This window comes from Bidens hawaiensis, unplaced genomic scaffold, assembly GCF_021521415.1.
Source record: "Bidens hawaiensis isolate Kalapana, Puna unplaced genomic scaffold, B.hawaiensis_p1.1 tig00019721_1, whole genome shotgun sequence".
Lineage (NCBI taxonomy): Eukaryota > Viridiplantae > Streptophyta > Magnoliopsida > Asterales > Asteraceae > Bidens > Bidens hawaiensis.
The window spans coordinates 76,926-98,070 of NW_027492997.1; the positions used below are offsets into that span (position 1 = coordinate 76,926).

General features: G+C 34.9%; 1 protein-coding gene across 1 annotated transcript; it reads left to right on the forward strand.

Moving 5' to 3' along the window:
- Positions 1 to 9,358: 9,358 nt before the first annotated feature.
- Positions 9,359 to 13,559, forward strand: LOC143559153 (protein CUP-SHAPED COTYLEDON 2-like). The gene is made up of 3 exons (XM_077047822.1): positions 9,359 to 9,728; positions 11,932 to 12,209; positions 12,954 to 13,559. Exons 1-3 carry the CDS (start codon positions 9,518 to 9,520, stop codon positions 13,557 to 13,559), a joined length of 1,095 nt encoding a protein of 364 aa, XP_076903937.1. The 5' UTR covers positions 9,359 to 9,517.
- The last annotated feature ends 7,586 nt before the right edge of the window (positions 13,560 to 21,145 follow it).

Here is a 21,145-nt window from a genome sequence, read left to right on the forward strand (position 1 = left end):
TTTAATAAAAGGCAAGATGGAAATAATAATCCTAAATTTTGTGTATTTACCGATAATAATCTCAACTTTAAAAATCAATATCAGCGGTCCCAACTTTCAATTATTTTTGTCTTAATGGTCTCCGCTAAAAAACACTTAACGTCGTTAGGTTTTTTCTAAGTTTCAAGCCGATGTTTTAGGGCTTCTTATCAGAAGAATGATACGAGTCGACTAATGTAAAACTTATCTCGAAACGGTGATCCAAACACGAAACATTGTTTCAATTCGGGTGTTTGAATTTTCAAATAACAAAAATCAAGTCATTTGAATCACCGCTTATAAATAAGATTTACATCAATCGACTCGTATCATTCTTACGATCAAAAACCCTAAAACTTTTGAAACTTAAAAAAAAACTTAACGACGTTAGATGTTTTTTAACGGGGTACCATTGAGACAAAATAATAGCTGAAAGGTTGGACCAATGTTAGTGATTTTTAAAGTTACAATTATCGACTAATATATGAAAGGTGGAATTATTTATTTTTAAGTAGGTTAGCTACCCGTGTAGCACACGGGTTATAATAAATAAATTTATTTAAATAATAACACAATGTGAAATACAAAAAATATGTTCAACAAATATAAATGTATATTATATGGTTTAATAAATTATACATTACACAATATAGAAATAAAAAGTTATTAGAAAATTCATAAATTTCTAAATATTTCTTTGTACACAATATTTATAGTTTTATTTGTAACTTTACTTTCTATACTAAAACTTAATAAATTGTCTAAAAACAAACCAACCATCTATATTGATTGGCCTTGGCTTTTTTTAGTATTAATTGCGAAACAAAAATAAAGTTGAAATTTCATTTTTTGTAAAATTAATTATTTTATCTAAAGGTGTCGAAATTTTTTTTTTTAGAATAAAAGTGTGAGTTCCAATATTACTTCTGGATATGATTTCGACTTCTATAGCACGATTATCATATTGTATTTTCATATGCAGTTTAGCTTCATTGCATAGACCAATTTTCTAGTTAATGTTTTAAGCAACATTACTTCATTACTGTCTTTTATAACTAATCTATGACTTGACAAGCTTAGATTTTAAGGCCATTTAAAAACTGGAAACAAATACTTTCTTGTAACGCATAATTTTATGTCTGATAGATCCCATATGAAGAATAGTAACATTTTTCATCTCCTGGAAACATGGATAGTAGACTTTTGTTAATTTTCTTGAACGACCTTATTTTTTTATGCAAGGACAACTCATTCACTAAACAAATATATATTTTTGAAATCTTCAATGATAAAGTCAATTTGTCATCTGATTAACATCATACTAATGTCTAACATTTGTATTCCAAAACATGTAGTATATATTTATATTTTTTTGTGGATTTTTAAGATGATGAACTTAACATAAATGATGGGTTGATTAAATGGTCAACTAAAAAAAAGAATTTGTAAACGGCTACTTTTTTAAACCAACCCGTGGGCCAAAACTCATTCTAATCATAAACTGTTTTAATCTGAACCATGTTTGATACTTTAAAGAAACCCGCTCGTTTAAATTAACATAAACACTGAGAATACAATAATAGTGAATTTGTCTTTTAAGGGTTTGAAAGAAAAAAAAACTTATAATTTAGTTAATAGTCATATATATTTAATAAATTAAAGTTTATTAAAATTTTAAATTTAAGTTAACCTTGCCTCTTCAACCAATAATATCATTTCTTATAAAACCTTAATATTAATTAACTAATCTATACTATATAATAAATAAAGTTTTTTAAATACCACATGGCATCACCAAAGTGTTTCTTACAAAATTTTCCCTCATCTCTCTCATATTAAATAAATTATTTCTTATTAATAGTTTTGCATTTTATTTTTTTTCTTTTTAATATTTTGTTTTCTCTTTTTAATAATTCTTTCCTGACTTAAAAACTTAAATACCAACATAAATATGTTATTTTGTTTATCTAAATATATTGTATTAGTTATTAATATTAGGTTTTATAAGTAACTAATTTTTACATTGATTGTGAATAATGATTGTAAAAATTAAGGTTTTAAATATATTATATTAGTTAATTATAAAACCTAATGTTAATAACTAATACAATATATTTAGATAAACAAAATAACATATTTATGTTGGTATTTAATTTTTTAAGTCAGGAAATAATTATTAAAAAGAGAAAACAAAATATTAAAAAGAAAAAAAATAAAATGCAAAACTATTAATAAGAAAGAATGTATTTAATATGAGAGAGAGAAGGGAAAATTTTGTAAGAAACACTTTGATGATACCATATAACATTTAAAAAACTTTATTTATTATATATTATAGATTTGCCTCTAATAAAATTTAATGATAAAAAAAAAACTACAAAACAATATTTTGTAATAGATATGGTGCCACGGAGAGATCCATAGTAATTGTGGTCACTATCTTTTACTTGAGTGAGTAAGCAAACAGAACTAGCTAGATGGCTAGACCAGCCTTATGTCACCCCCTATATATCCAATTAATTGCCCCCTCTTTTTCACCCAAATTCCCCACACGTGTGATCAACTTCCCCCCCCCCCTATATCATTATTTGGAGTTTTTTTTAACTTTTTTTAGTTGGTCGATTTAAAAAAAAATGGGGGGGGGTTGTTTTTTTTAACTTTTTTTAGTTGGTCGATTTAAAAAAAATTGAGGGGGTGGGGGTGAGGGTGTTTATTAATCTGTGAAAATTGGCGCCATCTTCAAATTATTTGAAATCGGGTAGTTGTTTCAGGTTGTATCACCCGATAGAAGGTATGAGAGAGAAAGCTTCAGAGGTTAGTGGAGAAAAGAGACAGTGTTTGTGGGTGGCCGTCGGTGACCACGGGTTTTGACGGGTAGTCGGTGGTTTGCTGAGATGACACTTGGGTTGTTGGGTTTTCATGGCAAGCACCCCCCACTTCCCTAAGGTTTCAAATAGGTTTTAAATATATTTCATCTAAGCCTATAAGACAAATCCATACCCCATAAAAAAACCCTTACCTTAATGTTATGCCTTTACAAGATCTTATCTTCAATCAAGTTTGAAAGATAAAAGACGGGTTTACGTACTACGGACACCAACCCCCCCCCCTCCCCCCATATATATGCTATATAGGGCTATACAAAGAGCTATACCTCGCCTCTATACGCCCCGATTATACGGGGGGCTATACCGGCTTATAGGGTCCCGTATAGCCAAAAATCCGTAAAAAATCGATCAAATGTATGTATATATATATATATATATACATATATATATATATATTTTAACCAATCGGTGTTTGATATAATTTACTATAAAACGATTACAATAAAGTGGCAGGCAAACGGGCAACAAGCTGCGCCGCAACCCCCTTTTGAATAGCAAAGCCAATCCTGCTAAAAACGAAGCTTTGGGACCTAGAAGCTGAAGAGGTTCCGTGTACGACGCGCTGAACCCTACTCAAAAATTTCACAGCCTCTGGAGCCAGAAAACCAAATGTATCAAAGACAAATGGTAGAAAGACATGTTGATTATCTAAACAAGCTTTCTCGTGTTTAACAACTTTGTCCGATTCAGCCTTCAACGCAGCCTGACCCACAACAAACCCACGGTCCCTGAGCCCAACAAGAGGAGACACTCCTGTAAGATCCACACAGGCGTGTTTCCCCCCTGCCCACCCGAACACAAGAATATCAGCTGGTCGTAAAGTAGACCTCCTTTCAATAGGATCCGTGAGAAAGTTAACAGGGGCCTCCTTTTTAGCAGAAATCCCTGCCCGTTTAAGAACATCACACAGAACATCCCTAACCAGATCATGTCTGTATTTAAAGCCAGGCAATTCTTTGCAATGCACCGCATGGTCACCAAAAGAATCCAAACAGACCTTGCGACAAATTGGGCAAGGCTCATCCGTCGGGAATATAGGGATCATTAACCGGTACTTAAGGATAGCCCGATACTCCAAACCCGACATACGTTGGCCTAATCCTTCAATGGGGATAGCCGTTAGAAAATCCTGAGCCCGAGGAGCCCGAAGGCATTCAAACACCGACTTTTGGCGAGGGGATAGATCAAACTTCACTTCTAAACTCTTGACGATTCCACTAAATAAGGCATTCGCCACAACATGTTGGGCTTTAGGGGGGGCGGTGTCCTTATTAGAGAACCCGCTAAGATCAAAATCTGGAAGTGCAGTACGTAAACGATCCATCGCACACCCATAATCAGAGTCCAACCCATAAATATCACAACCCCGAAGAATATGGTCTTGCAAACACCACGACTGTGCTCTCGAAGCCACAAAAGCATATGTAGATACATCCTCGGCCGAACAGAGACCCAACCCCCCATAACGGATCGGAAGTGACGCCAACCTCCATTGGAGATCCCCAAAGAACGGACCTCCACAAACCACGATGTCCTCAATCGCCCTTCGAAGACCATTGTCAAATATAGAAACAGCTTCCCCCACATACATAGGTTGACATGTTCTCAAACCGAACAAAAGCTTGGCGACTCCCATACATGAGCGAAGCAAAAGAAGCTCGCATTGAGGATCCCGAAGTCTTGGGAGACAGCTCATCAGTTCCACAGCGCTAGATGCCCTTTTCATAGCCAAACTGCTGATAAACCCCGCATCCTGGCTTACAGCACCACCAAGGAGTTTCACGCCAAGCACCGGCCTTCCAATCCCGCAAGGGAACAACCTCTCCTGTGCCTTCACCCCATTGCATGTTGGCCAAAATAACTCTGTTTTCTTAACGTTTAATTCAAGACCCAGACGAGGCCCCTCAGACCTGATAATATCTAATGCTTTGGCTACCTCTCTAGTATCCCCGATAATCGTGCCATCATCCAAGTACCAAGCACGAAAGAGAAGCTTGCACCGATCTCTGATTTGGTGAACAAGTGGGTGCAAAGCTAAGGCAAAAAGGAGAGGCCCAAGAGGGTCCCCCTGTTGAACCCAGTGGTGGATTTAATGAAAGTATCACCCACATATAACCTAGCCGACTGCCCATATAAAAAATCCACCCAAAGAGAAATGGAAGGACATCGACTCCGAACCTCATGTAGAAGGGTCGTCCTATCTACTGAGTTGAAGGCATTGGAGAAATCAACAGTAAGCATAGCCAATGACCCATCCGAATGAAACTGATTTAGAAACCTGTTCGCGCTATGAAGCACGGCCTCTGCCCCACTGGGGACTCCCACCCCAAATTGAAAGTCACCGAGGTATTTAACCATCTCCTTCCCGACACCCCTCATAGCCACCTTAGAGACCACCCGCCTCCAAATGGCCCCAACGGCAATAGGTCTAATCCCATTGTCCGGTTTAAGCAACGGCGTAAGTGGGGCAGACGCAACAAACTCTGCCAACACCTTAGGACACCTTCCCCCCAAAAATAAATTAACCACCGCAGAGATAGCCTTGAGCAAACCATCCGCAATCGGAGACCCCTCTCCGCACAACGCATCTAAAATGTGTTGGGCTCGCAAACCGTCCCGCCCACACGAAGTTCCTTTAGGGAAAGACTTAATGCACCCAAGCACACTATCAACGTCCACGACAAGGGGAGACTCAGAAAGCAAGGAAGCAGGCATAATCGGAGGTGCCATGATGGGATGCTTAGACAACAAAGCGTTCAAAGTATCCTTACCGAAAGGTGCAACCCCTGAAGAGCATAATACCTTAACCGCAGCAGTGAAATGCCCGTCCGCAACTTTTCGCAAACATTGTTTAACATTGGCGCCCAACCCGGCGTTGTCAGACTCGGGTACAAACGCATCACCACCCGGGGCATCTCCTAGGGGTTGGTTAAAAAGCGATATAAGGAGCTCAAAGAAACCGTCACGGTCACCCCAAGCGGATAGCGACCGTTGAATAATTCGGCATTGCTCAGACTTTCTATTGCCAGACCTGCGTTGCTGACGATTAGAAGGTATGAAAACTCGTAAGGTGCAACGTGGTAACAACAACAGTTTCACCCACGCCTCAACAGACTTTGGCATAGCCGCCACCTTACCCAGAGCACCCACTAAGGCTTGGGAAAAAGCCATACGACAACTATGAGGAATGTTTTTAACAGTCGTAATAGGAAGAGTGAAGACACGCTCAAGGAGAGCTACATCCACCTCCACCCTTCCCACCGCGACAACTTCCCTCCCAACATGTGGCTTGGCAATCCCCACTATATATTCCTCCACATCTCCCGTGACACACTTGTACCAGACCGACCCGTCATCATGATGGCACCCCCGACGGAGAGCATGTGACTCCATACACGCTCCACACATCCACCTATGCGAGACCTTTAAAGCCTCACCAACCGAAATAAACAAATCCAAATTTGTCGAGATCCGCCTCCCGTAAGGTCTCTTTCTTGTCATCCGATGACAAATGAAGCCGCTTAATATGTGCGGCCAATCGAACCCCCAGTGATTTATATGATATCATGATTAAATAAAATAATAAGTTTTTTTTTTCTTCAAGAGCGATTTCATTCCAACAAAAACACCACACTCACTGATCACCCCATACAACAAAGATCATTCCAACATAAACGAAGTAGTTAGTGAATAATATTTTACTGTAAGAAGAAGTTATATAACAAAATAAGTATATTACGTCAATGAGCAGGAGCTGGTAATAGAGTTGTAAGAAAGAGACTTGATATTTCACGTGACCCAAGTTTGATTCATGCCCTATCATTTAGTTTCGCGTCATCAGGTGATAATGGGAGAGTAGACGAGTGGGTGACGGGCCTAGCGTCGTTCACTAGTTGGATCCTTGAACTTAACGGGTTTACCTCACCGTACTGTTGTGCCTTCGGGCGAGTGTTCATGGGCTTTTTGCTTTAGGTGAAGACCTTTCCAAATCGAAAGACGAGTATATTCTGATATTTTAAAACTAGCCCATAGCCTATTTGGAGTATTCGTTTACCGTTAAAATAAAAAAGTATATTAAAAATATTTTATTGCAAAAACTAATAATTAAATAAAAGTTGTTAGGAGTCCATTGTAGTAACCATCTGGGCTAGCTCAGATGGCCAGAGACATGATAGGATGACCCGGGTGTCTCGGGTTCGAGCCTTGATGTCGACCGTATTTTCTTTAATGCATAAAAACCTGTCGTGTCTTCGGACGGGGTGAGCAAGAGTTTTACCGGGAACACCAGATGGTCCCCAAGGTCCAGCGTGGACCCATTGACAACATGTCTGCTACCAAGGGGTGATGGGACGTACACTGCGACGTCGCATACGACTTGACTGTTAATTTGCTATTAAAAAAAAAGGAGTAGTGACAGCCTAAGTAAAAAGTCTAGAAACCTAGTTTCTGCAACTCTACTTCTGATCCTCAATTTTTTCTCTCACACGCACGCATAAACTCCGTACCCCTCATCTTTTACATTATTCCATTTTATACCCTCAGCCTTAAATGCTCCATCCATTATATGAGCATAAATAAGACTTTTAGATTCATACGTTAGTTGAATAAAATAAATGATAAAGAACTGAATATTAAATAAATTATTAATCTAATTTTAAATTGATTAAGATTGTATAGACTTTCTATTATTTTTATTAGAAGAGTGGAGGTAGACCTAGACTCATCTAGGATAAACGAATTAGACATGGTTTGTTAAATTTACATCTTTAAAACATGGTTTATAATAGGAGTTCGTATAGATGTAAGATTAGGGTTAATGATTTTTAAGGGAGAGTACACTTTAAGAACTTTGCTTCTTGCGTTTTCCTACAGCTGTGTTTGTATTGTTTTATGATATGGTAATAATTATTATATTTACGCTTACTTGACAATCTATGTTAGTGGTAGCTTTCTATATATTATTGCTATTATGTTTTACATGCAGGTTTTGCCATAAAGCCGAGGGTCTTATTGGAAGCAAACTTTTTTTTGGATAGAGGTATAATTTGTTTATATTCTATCATTCTCAGACCCTATCAACAACCTATTGGGCATGGACAACGATGATGATGATGATTTTTAGTAGTTTAAAAACATTTTCTAAATTGTAGTTATGTTTTACAATATTTGAAGCTATATTAATTTGAAAACCCACCACCACCACTCCACCCGTCAAAAACAACCACCACTCCAATCGTCGGCAAAAACCCACCACCACCACTCCACCCGCTGGTTTTATGTCAAAAGACCAAATTGACTTGAAATTCATCTGAGAAAATGAATTTCAAAAAACAAAAAATTCAACTTTTTGGAAATCTCACGTAAACGATAAAAACAACATAAAAGGTATCTAGGGAGATGGTTTTAGAGGAGATTTTCAACCTAAACTGATCTGGACCAATTAACTTAAAGGGAAAAGCAACTTGGTAGGTGGGTTATGAGACACTTGGCAATTTATTAGTGGGTAATGAAATCCATCGGATGGATTCCCAATGCGTCGGCTCCGTTAGATTTGATGGGACTATTAATGGAAGTTGAAATTTTCAATGATTATTTTCAAAATTTCTCTTCTGTTTTAAGCTATTTTCAAAATTTTACCTAAAATCAATACCTACACCAGTGGCTTAAAACTCCATTATTTCAATGTAACTTTTGATGTTTATCTAACCACCATCCATGATATATTTTGCTTTTCCTTAAACATTCAAATTTAAGACATTTTTTTTCCATGTATTAGTATATGAAAATGATATAAAAAAATATTATTAATGAAATATGGGTGTCCATAATTCTAGCTGAGTTAAATTTGAGGCAAGGGTTTGAAACACATGTGGCAAGAATTTTATGAGAATCTCTTAGGATTCAAGTTTGACTCCAATTATGTTAATAAGGTAAAACACAAGTGTTCTAAGATTTGAACTTAATAAAATAAATTGTATGCAGTGATAAGCCTTTCGAAATCTCTCAAAAATCAGATGCACTAAAGTTGTTTAAAAAAGTCATGGGGTTTGCATTTAGTTTATTTTAACCAATCACTAAGCATTTTAAGCCTATTTCCTAAAAATATGTGAGAAAAAATTATAAATTATATGGTTTGGTTATAATTGGAAGTGAGTAGAGAACAGAGAAAATACTACACATAAAAGCTAAATTTGGGGTTCACTGTTCACATCGTATAATATTTTAATATTTTCTGAAAGTGGTTTTGAGTTATGTAAAAAGAAATAATAATAATAAAAGTGTAAAAGTGTATTATTTAATAAAAAAAACTAAAATTTTAATATAATTATATAATATATACGAATATAATGTAAAAAATTGAATGTGATTAATCTATTTATACATCCACAAAAAAACTTGTATAATATACATAAATTGATTTGACACATTCACTCATGGTCATCACTCATCTCTTTTGGTTTTGTATTTTGTCCTTTTACCCATCATGGGACACCTTTTCAGGTGTTGTCGATTAGGGCTATATAGCCCTCTCTTATATACCTACAATTTCATCATCCCAAATTCCCTGCTTCCTTCATTATTCTTACTTCACTCATAATATAACAATAACAATGCTTAATATAGAAGAGCTACTGTGTGAACTTGGTGGTGCTGGAAGAGATTCTGATCAACATGGTGGTTTGCCACCAGGGTTTAGGTTTCATCCCACAGATGAAGAGCTTGTTACATTCTATCTTGCTTCTAAGGTTTTTGATTCTGGTTTTTGTGGTGTTCATATTGCTGAAGTTGATCTTAACCGCTGTGAACCATGGGAGTTACCAGGTATATATATTCTTTCTAAAATGTTGATACACACAGTTTAAGGGATAATAATTTCACCTTCAAATACACATAGTTTAAGGGATAGTTTCACCTTTAAACACAAAGTTTAATTAAGCCTTGTAGGGATGTATATTTTCATCACTTTCAAACACACACTTTAAGAGAGAAACTTTCACCTTCAAACACAAAGTTTTAGGGATACTTTCACCTTGAAATATGCACAGTTTTAGGGATATATACACACAGTTTTTGGGATACTTTCACCTTCAAACACACACACTTTAAGGGAAACTTTCACTTTCAAACATAGTTTAATTTAGGGAATTCAAAAGTGGGTAGCGGTGCAGATTGTTGCTCGTTTGCTTTCTGTTTCGATGAAATAAAAAAATTTGTAATATCAGAAATGAAGATTATAATGCTACTTCCCAATGTCAAAAAAAGAATTTAGGGATATATACTTCCACCTTCAAGCACACACTGTTTTAGGGATACTTTCACCTTCAAAAACACACACTAAGGACACCTTTTGTGGTAAATACACTTAAGAACTGATGCATTGTATTTGAGGATAGTTTCACCTTCAAACACACATTTTAATTAGGTTAAAACTGATACACACTTAGGCAATGTGTAATGGGGCGGGAAAAGAGGCGATTTTGGGCGACAAAGGAGAGGACATCGCCCCTGGCAATAAGAGGGGCGAAAGGGGGATGGGTTTTTGTTGCATGTGTATGTTGTGTGTATGTTAAAATAATAAAAAGAGAGCTTCGACACCACTACACCTCTTAAATGAATATTGCCCATCTGCTGACGTGGTGAAAATCGCCCTCATTTTGTAACCCTCCACTACACATAGCCCTAGAGAAATTTCACCTTCAAAGGGTGACAAAAACACACTTTAGGGGCACTTTCTCCTTAAAACACACACTTAAGAACTCTCACTTGCATGCAAACACTAAATTAATCATCAAGCACACGCTTTAATTAAGGACACTTCACCATCAAACACACACTTGAGGGACATTTTGGTACTTTACACATTCAAACACAAAATTTTAGGGCACTCCTCTAAAATAAATACTTCACAACTCTCATTGACATGCACTCACTAATCAACCTAAAGTTAGTTCACCATCAAACACAAAAGAAAAAATAAATACATAATTGGTAATCTTATAAACACAAACACACAATTTTTTCCTCAAACATACACCTTAATGCTTAGTTTTATTATATATTATAAAATACACTTATAAAAAAAATATTATTTGCATTATTTTATTATAAATTATACACTACATTTGTCTTCAAGGCACAATCTTGATACATGCATAGAGGGTAAGGGTACAAGCACTAAATGCACATAGATCTATCTAAATTCATTTCTGACATCAAAATTGTATTCTTTCTTCATACTTACACTAAAATGGTTATGATGTAATGTGATGTGCTTCTTAGTCTACCAGTTGTACCATATGCAAATAGAGTTGTAATCAAGTACCATGCATTCATGGCATTTCTTTGGTCACTAAAAACGAAAAGACATTGATTGATAAATAATTGTAGTACGGTACAAACTAATAATGCAAACTGAATCAGAATAAGTTGAGGTTTTCATTTAATGTACAATTATTTATGCATTATGTACAATCATATTAATGCTCTATTAATATATATGTCCAACCCTTTGTAGAACCAATTTGATTTCCATGATATATTTTAAGAATAAAAATGTAAAGAAAAATATATTAGTCTAAAAAGTAAATTTAAGGTTTTATATTTTTTAGAAAAACCAAACTTCAATTATTTTTTTTAAGAAAAACAGACGATTTTGTTTTGATTTTTCGTGTAATATAAACCCAAAAAACCGAACCAAATGCATACGTTTTCTTTTTTGTAGCTTAAATAAGTTAATAAATATGTTACCTAAATACTTTAGCTTAAATGAATAATAATTAATTAGTTATTACTTATTAATTAACAGAAACCCAAAATATTTTCGGTTTGGACCCAAAATTTAAGAAAAACCAAAAAAACAGAAATTAAACGGTTTTAAAAAATTCAAAAACCAAAGTGTCTGATTTTTGTTCAGTTTTAGCCCAAAACTAACCCAACATGAATTATACGTATAACTTTTTATGCATATGGTACACGGAAAACCACTGTGTTGCTAATACTATGACTTTATGGTTTGTATAAATAGAAGCGGCAAAAATGGGTGAAAGAGAGTGGTATTTCTACAGCTTGCGGGATCGAAAATACCCGACCGGGTTGCGAACAAACCGAGCCACCGGAGCGGGTTACTGGAAGGCAACGGGCAAGGACCGGGAAGTATACAGTAGCGGGTCGGGTCGGACCCTTTTGGGTATGAAAAAAACCCTAGTGTTTTACAAGGGTCGGGCCCCACATGGTGAAAAGACCAAATGGGTCATGCATGAGTACCGCCTTGATGGAGACTTCTCTTATCGGCACACGTGTAAGGTACAACTACTATATGCATATGCTCTGACTGGTTTAACTGTACAACCTTTTTATGCATATGCTTTGTCGTTTTGTTTGGGTTGACTTTTAATGCTCTTCAATCAAAATTGATTGACTTCTGGCTTTAACTAGTTTGTCATTATAATTTGATTATGTAAATTTTAAATAATAATAATAATAATAATAATAATAATAATATAGTTTTATTAATTTTATGTGAATCTGAATTCTTGATTTTGGTTTAATATGTGATAGATTAATTTTTTAGATGAACCGACAAACATGTTTAGCCAAACGGGTTGTTTTTAGATTTGACGTTACGAGTTCGTTGAGTGACCTGTTTAATTTTGCAACTTTTAGAAATTACAAAATATCTTATATTGACTGAAATATTTTATGTCACTTTTAAAGGTAAAAATGAAATCAGCGTTTAGATTTTATAGTTTAAACATAGTTATTTTATATACGTTATTATTTTGTTTGTTTGAGATTCATGATTTATAGTACTAATAATTGCAAAAGAAAATTTTCAAGTTTAAACAAGTGTGTATTTATCAATATGTGAAAAATTCGTGTTATGTTCATATTCATATGTGTGACAGATAAATATAGTTTTATGTATTTTTATTATTATATTGGTAACATCTTTGAAAATGACAAATAAATATTATTAAAAACTTTTATACCCGTTGTTTTATCTTGTTTTATGTTAGTATTGGTATGCATAATACAATTGTTTTGTAGGATGAATGGGTGATTTGTAGAATATTTCATAAACTAGGGCAAAAGAAATCAAATGGTGGACAAAACTACCCTCACTTTGAGCACCACCAATCAACGCTTGAACCATCTCCCTCAACTCCCAAACCCATTGAAATTACCAAAAGGCCCTTCCATGACGACACAACCGCCATGTTGCACCATCATAATCCGCCGGTGCCACCCCTCCAAAACCAATATTTATTTAGTGACAACCATCAAGAAATCCATAATCTAGACATCAAATCACTTCTAAACCTACCTACATTTCCAACCCTAAATCATACCCCTAACCAAACCATGGTTAAACCTCTATTCCCAAATCAACCCCCTACCCCTCCTATCCATGTTGCCAAAATGTGCAAAACCGAGGCTCATTTTAGCACTCAAGAACTCCCCGATGCTAACCTACGCCAGTGGGAGACTGATTACATCCCCCCTACTCCATTGTTTGTATTTGAGCAACCAACGTTCGGGGGATTGACTCACTTTTTCAATGGTGGCGGTGCAAGATTAGAAGCGGGGAGTAGCAATGTGGTGGGCACATTAGACGAGGTCGGGTTTAATAATTCGATGCTACCAACTATATGATATGATTATAGTACTTTTTATATATGTAAATAAATGCTATAAAACCTATGATAAAGGTTATATAATTTGTGCTTCGGTTGGGTTTCCTTGATTTGAATAAAAATGATAACCTTTATTCTCAAATCAACCCCCTAACCGCACCCCTACCCATGTCGCTAAAATGTGCAAAATCGATGCTCGTTTTAGCACTCAAGAATTCCATGATGCTGGCTTGAACAAGTGGGAGACAGATTACCCCCCCCCCCCCCCCCCCCTTTTCCTTCCACCTCCACTTCGTTGTTCACATTTGAGCAAACAGAGTTTAGGGGATGGGTCACTATGGGTCACTTTTTCAATGGTGACAGTGCAAGACTAGAAACAGGATGCCCAAGTGATTGTAGGCTCGTAGCAATGCAGTGGGGGTGTTGGATGAAGTCGGGTTTAATTATTTATTGGTTGATAATAATCCCAATATATGATACAACCATATGGGACATAGTACTTTAAATAGGTAAATAAATTCTACAAAAGCTGTGATAAAAGTTATATAATTTTTTGTGTTTGGATTGAGTTTTCTTGATTTGGATAAAAATGGAATGAGGGAAATGTGAATATAAATGTGTCCAATCCAAAAGGGCTAAAAGTGGCAAAAAGGGAAATGATGTCGTTTGTATGTGCAAGATTACATACATTTAATGAGTTGAGTGGATGGGTTGGATTTGATTAAAGATTGGAAGCTTTTGACGTCAACTCACCATCAATAGTGACGTATGTCAATCTTCAACTTGGGTTTTCACCATCATACAATGTGGATACAATGCAAGCACAATCAATTATTTTATGTAACTAAATCAGAAACTTATTATTGAAAAAAAAATTTATAATAGGATGTCAATTTGTTCAACCAATATGTTAAGACATGTTTTTGTTATTACAACAAGAAGATAATTTATTTAATAAAATTGTTTAACGTACATTAGGTATGCGAAAGACGTTCCATGATAAAAAAAACCAAAAACATTCAAGCCAAATTTTCAACCCTAAGACGTTCAAGGTTAAACCATAAAACATTCAGGCAAAAAACCTAAAACGTGCAGGCTTAGATCATGATACATTCAAGGTTATAACCCATCACTCAAAACTCAAAAGTGATTGATTGAAACTTTCAAATTGACAATTAATTGGATCAATTTCAAGATTAATTAATCAATTAGGTTCAGCAATTTCAGTTTCAATTGGTCAATGTGATCAACTGACCTGTGAACGACTGATGGTCGTGACAAAAGAAGATGATGCTCATGAAGGTAGACGATTGTTGTGACGGTGGACGAAATAGTTGGACGGTGACGGATTGCTGAATAGTGATGGTGGACGAAATAGATGGGAGCAGCGGTGGACGAAGATTGCTAGGTCGCTAATTGAAATCAACAAGGATACAAATCGTGTACGTCTTGTACGGTTAGAATTATTGTATCGGATCCTTTTTCATTTAATAAAAACATATTTTAAATTATTTTTTGAGAGAACTTCGGTTTTGATCCCTGTGGTTTCTTAAAATTATCAATTTTGGTCAAATAGTTTATTTTAGGCTTTTATGGTACAATAGTTTCAATTAACTATCAGTTTTAGTCCAATCCACTAACATCATCCACCAACCGTTAGTTAATACAGCTTTGAGGGTTTTTTTTATGTTTTTCACAAACTTTTAATTCATATGAATATTTCTTTTTCTACTAAATATAAGTTTTATACTTTTTGTTATTTTCTAACTATTATGGTTTATTATATTTACTTATATATAAATATATACTTTTTTTCAACAAGAGCCTTTATGAAAATGTATATTTATTTATTTATATTTGAATACTTTATTTTTAACTTTTATGCAAAATATTTATTTTTTAAGTTCCATTTTAATTATACACTTCTATAACTATAAATGATTTAGTAAAATTAACTTTTCTGCTTTTATTTCTCGGTGGTAAAAAGAGCATATATTGATTTTATATTGTTTTTTTTTTACTTTTTAATTGACGTAGGGTTGTTGAAAATATGTTTATTAATTTTTTAGTTCTTGGTTTCTAAATTTTTTCAAACATGAAGTTTTTGTACTCTATATTTCATATAATGGTGCATAATTTAACTTAAAATCATACTTCAAAATAAAACAAAATACAATGTTTTTAGAATCGACATACTATTACAGCTATAAAAGGTTTAAAAAAATAAAAGTATGTAAATATAAATAAATATACACTTGCATAAAAGCGTCAGTTTTTAAAAAAATATTTTTTTTAAATAAAAAGTGTGTATATATTTATATATAAACAAAAAGTATAAAACTCAATAGAAAACCCAAAAATTCTTATGATTAAAAGTTTGTGAAAAATTGCTTATTTACGTTCTTAGTTTGGTTAAATTGCTTATTGAGTTCTCTAGCCCGAAATCCGGTCTTCAACCTCAAAAGACAGTTTGAAATATAAAATTAAGCTTGACAAAACAAACGAGAGGACAGACCAGGTGTCGGTCCGTTGGATCAAACCATTATTTAGTAAAATGAGTACATGTAAAGAAACGTTTAAAAAAAAAAAACTCACCTTGGTTCAATTCAAAAACAATTGTTTTAAAAAAGTATTAGTTTGATTCAGGTTTAAATTTGGTTATTCTAATAACTTTGGTTTGGATCTAAACGATTTATGACCAAATGTACTCCGGTTGCATTGTTTTTTTTTTCCCCGTAAAAATGTATCAAAACTGGTTCATGCTATAACTTTTTATGATGACTGGTGGAGGCGGGGAAACGGTGATAACAGAGGTTGGGGTGCTAGTGGTGCGTTGGCGACGATAGTGCCAGCAACTACGTGTGCTAACCTACTTAGACCATGTCTATATATATCAAGATTTTTTAAGAGTTGTTAGTTTTGGCCGATGATATAATTAGAGTAGAACCAAATTAACTCCGTTTTCTAATCTGGATCGCCTCTAACAAGCAAAACACAATTTTCTGCCCTAGCTGGTTCATGCCAACAAGGGGGCATGTGCAATCAATTTGGGTCAGTTTTGAGCTAAAAACCAAAATTTCAGTTTTGATAACAGTTCGGTTTTGTTATTGGTTTGGGTCCAGTTTAATTTCCTTTTTCAGTTCACAATTAGGACATGTTTATTAAATACTCGAAAGAAAAGACTTCACTTCTCGTTTATTAGAAAATTCAAGAAACGCACAAAAACACATCACTGGATCGGCTCAACCCAACCCGTTTGGTCCATGCATAAAAACTACCCGTTTTCACCCCTACGCAGTAACCAAAAGAACAATAGAAGAAGATATAAGGTTTAGGACCTGGCTGCATTGGTCAATATTTTATGACAATCAATTAAGTTTATATTAAAAACAGAAACAAATAACCTAAAGTAGCAACGCTACGTTTCCAAATGGCAAATACGGCTAACCATTAGAATTATTGCGGTCCATCCTTCTGCAACACACATTTCTACAATTTCCAAGCAAACGCAAGCTGCGAAATAAGAACAGTTATTTAGCCAACTAAGTAATGTAAAGATTATAAATTTTAGAATATGAAACATAAAGTGACAAGTCATTAAGGCCATAACCACTATGTGAAGCTAATGACGCCACCTAAGTATAAAAGACACACATGTCAGCTGTCACAAGTTAAGGTATACGAAAGTGCTCATTACATAATGAGTTTTTAAGTAAAAAACCTTGAGAACCGCATAAACACTTGCGTCTTTCTAACTCCATTATATATGTCAGGCAATACATACAAGTGTATTATGAGATGAAAATGCATATAGCCTTGAATTGATGAAAATGCATCATCTCATCATACTTCGTCAATGTGCTTCGTATGTGAAAAATTTTAGCTTTTTCGACATAAAAAGTAACATCATCATCAATTTATAAAAGGCACTGTTCAATCTGTTATTGAGTTCAATAAAATGCCTAAAAATCCAAAATCAAATTAAACAATATAAAAGTTTAAAAATCTACTAATTCAGGACACAGTCACACAGATCCATTATGAATAACAAGACTCATCTGCTCTTAAAAATTCAATTCTTCGCTTAAATCGCACAATCTGATTTACACATACTCAGCAATCAAATAATCACAAGCTGAACATATGTAGTCTTTAATACCAGATTAAGTACAAACAAATAAGCCTTAAAACATTTATATCCATCTGCTTTTGCAATTCAGTTCATATCTCATCAAAAAATGATCTAATTCAAACAAACATAATATCTTCAAATCAAATAATCACAATTCAAACAGACGCAGTCACTCAATCAACTTTAGTACTCAAATCAACAAAATATCTGATTCAACAAGGCATACAATCTTCAAGTCAAATAGTCAAACTTTGAACATATGCAATCCATACACAATTACTAACAAAAAAACCCTATGACGTTTTTACAGATTCAAGAGAATATAATCAAAAATAGCAACTAACCTATATAGATCTCTCTATTAAGAATCAGATTTCTGGTTATAAACAAAATCTGAAGGAGACTAAACGAGCGAAGCAACCACGACTGCCAAAAGCACACCGATGACGCACACAGCAGCCAGTTTTTTTCACTAGCAGCTCATCGTCTCTCATTATCACAATTCACAAATCAAATAATAGGGGTGTAAACAAGCCAAGCCGCTCGTTAACTACTCGAGATCGGCTCACAAAAAGCTCTAAAAGAGCCGAGCTAAAAGGAGCTCGAGCCTAAAAATTAGCTTGTTTAGCCCAAAGCCTGAGCTTCACTTATCGAGCTCAAGTTGCGGCTCGAGAACCTAATATTTATTTTAAAAATTTAATGTATATTTTTATATATAAATTGATTAATAAATAATAAACGAGAGAAGCTCGAGCTTAAAAAAATACTCACGATCCGAGCTCAAGCATTAGAAATCGAGCCCAAAACAAAGCCAGGCTTGAGCTCTCTGTAAGTTAAATGAGCCGAGCTCAAAACTAGTCACACTCAGGCTCGGCTCGCATTAATCAATCTGTAATTCAAATACATAATCAATAACACAAAACATTGCAACTTAACCACTCAATTAACAAACAGCCTAACTAACTAACTAACCCTAGACCGTTATAACAGATCCAACAGAACAATACACGCAACAATAACAACTAACTTATGCAGATCTGTCTATTTAGACTCAGATTTCTTGTTGTAAACAAAATTAGAGAAGAGTAGATGAGCGAAGCAACCATGGCTGCAGGAAGCACCACGAACTAACTAACTAAACCTAGGCCGTTGTAACAGCTTTTACACCAGCGACTCACCATCTCCTGTATCACAAATCAAATAGCAGGAGTGTAAACGAGCCAAACTGCTCACGAACTACTCGAGATTCACTCACAAAAATCCCGAAACAAGCCACGCTTAAATGAGCTCGAGCTTCTCTTATCAAGCTCGAGTTGGCATGTGAGCCTAATATTTATACAATTTTTATTTAAAATATTTAGTGTAAATTTATATAATCATTATTATTTTGTATATAATTACGATAAAAAATAACTAAATAATATATTTTGTTATGTATAAAATTATAATTATATAAAATAAATGAGCTAAGCTCGAGCTTGAGAAACTACTTGTGAGTCATGATCTGAGCTCGAGCATTAGAAATCAAGCCCAAAACGAGCCAAGCTCGAGCTCTCTGTAAGTTAAACAAGCCTAGCTCGAGTCCAGTCACACTCGGGCTCGGCAAACTTTGAACATATGCAATCCATATGAATCAATCCTTAACTCACATACATAAGCAACACCACAAATCATCTCAATTAACAAACTAACAAACTACCTAACCCTAGGCAGTTATAACAGATCCAACAGAATAGCAATAAACACAACAACAGCAATAATAATAATAATAATAATAATAATAACAAACCTATACAGATCTGTCTATTTAGACTCCGATTTCTTGTTATGCACGAAATCTGGAGGCGAATAGATGAGCGAAGCCACCATGGCTGCCGGAAGCACACCGAAGACTGACACGGCGGCCAGTTTTTTGACCAGCGGTTCACCGTCTCGTGTTATCACGGAGAATAAGCCCTTAGTGTACCCCATGGTTTGGTTTGATTTGATATGATTATGATAAATGATTTGAATGGTTAGTGGTGTAATTGCAAACCCTAATGTGTAGTCTGTGTTTGATTTAAGATTGAGGAAAGATGGATTTGTTTTTATTAAAAAAATGTTTCTATTTAGTTGTTTTATTAAATTTTTATTTTTACTTTTTTGGACAAAGATAAGTATTAGCATGGTTGCAAAGATCTCGACCCAGTTGTCGATTAGTTCTTGATTAATCGTTAGTTGTTACTTCATTAATTTTGGGCTAATCGGCCTATTAAACGGTCAATTGTCAAATCCGGCCAAAATCGAGATTTCCGACAAGATTCTGACCAAAATCAACGGTTTCCGGCGATATTACATCAAAACCAGCGATTTCTGGCGACATTTAAGCCAATTTCTGGCCAAAATGTGTTTATGTATGTATAAAACTGAAAACTACATATAAAAATGTGTGTCTGTGTATATAAAATTAAAAATTATACATTAAAGTCTTATCCAATTGATCCTGATTAATCTCGATTAATCGCTACGCCCCACCCTACCATCCGACTAGCGACTAAAGATTTTTACAACAATGAGTATTAGGGTATGTGGAGTGGAGCCGGCTAGCGGAGCATAGAGAGTTATAAACCAGTTTAAAACTCAAAATCAGTTTTGGTTGGTCAACAAAAGCCAAAATCTGTTTATGAATGGTTTTGGTTTGGGTTGAAATTGGTTTCTTGACTAGGTTATGATCGTTTTGATTAAGGTTTCGATCGGTTTCGGTTAGGATTTTGACTGGTTTTGGTTCGGTTAACCAATTTGGAACCTGTTTTGGTGGAGAAAATTACAGACCGGTTGCGAACCCATGGTTTCAGTTGGTTCCAAACCGGTTTCTACATAATCGGTTTCAAACATGTTATGTCTCGGTTCGATTTTTGAGTCGTCCGGTTAACAGGTTTATTTGTCCACCTCTAGTGGAGCGTGGTATAAAACCGTAGGTACAGGTGGGAACATCGTCCATTTGTTTTTCCCGAGTCACTTTTCGCCGGTTTGCAGAGGTACAAGCTGGTTTTCCACAAATGTTAGGCAAGTCAAAAACAAAACTGGAGAAATCAGGATAATTCCGTGGGCTTTTTATCCAAGAAACAATGCCCCCCCCCCCCTTTTCCGGGGGAAGTAGGAGTCAGGATGACTCTGTTTGCTCTTATTATGTTTAAGTAGCTATTATTACATGGTATATCAATGAATTTATAAAACATCTAAACATGTCTAGACAACATAAAAATAAGTACACGGTTAACTAAACATGCCTAAATGATAAATTAGCTTTAATAATATATAATAAGTTTTAAGATAAGAATTAAACACGTTATGATTGTGTATGTTGTTGATGGCTTGTATATATATGGAACTCCTAGGAGCTTAATAAAGCATTTGAATGCTAGAAAATATGATTTCATAAACTTGAATATTACATGACAATTGTCATAAAGCTATATACTCTTTTAACCAAA

What these genes read in the sequence shown, in the direction of transcription:
- LOC143559153 (XM_077047822.1), top strand. Translation starts at nt 9,518, where the DNA reads ATGCTTAATATAGAAGAGCTACTGTGTGAACTTGGTGGTGCTGGAAGA. An exon ending in TGAACCATGGGAGTTACCAG is followed by an intron (nt 9,729 to 11,931) that starts GTATATATATTC and finishes TTGTATAAATAG; the next exon opens with AAGCGGCAAAAATGGGTGAA. An exon ending in CTTATCGGCACACGTGTAAG is followed by an intron (nt 12,210 to 12,953) that starts GTACAACTACTA and finishes ATTGTTTTGTAG; the next exon opens with GATGAATGGGTGATTTGTAG.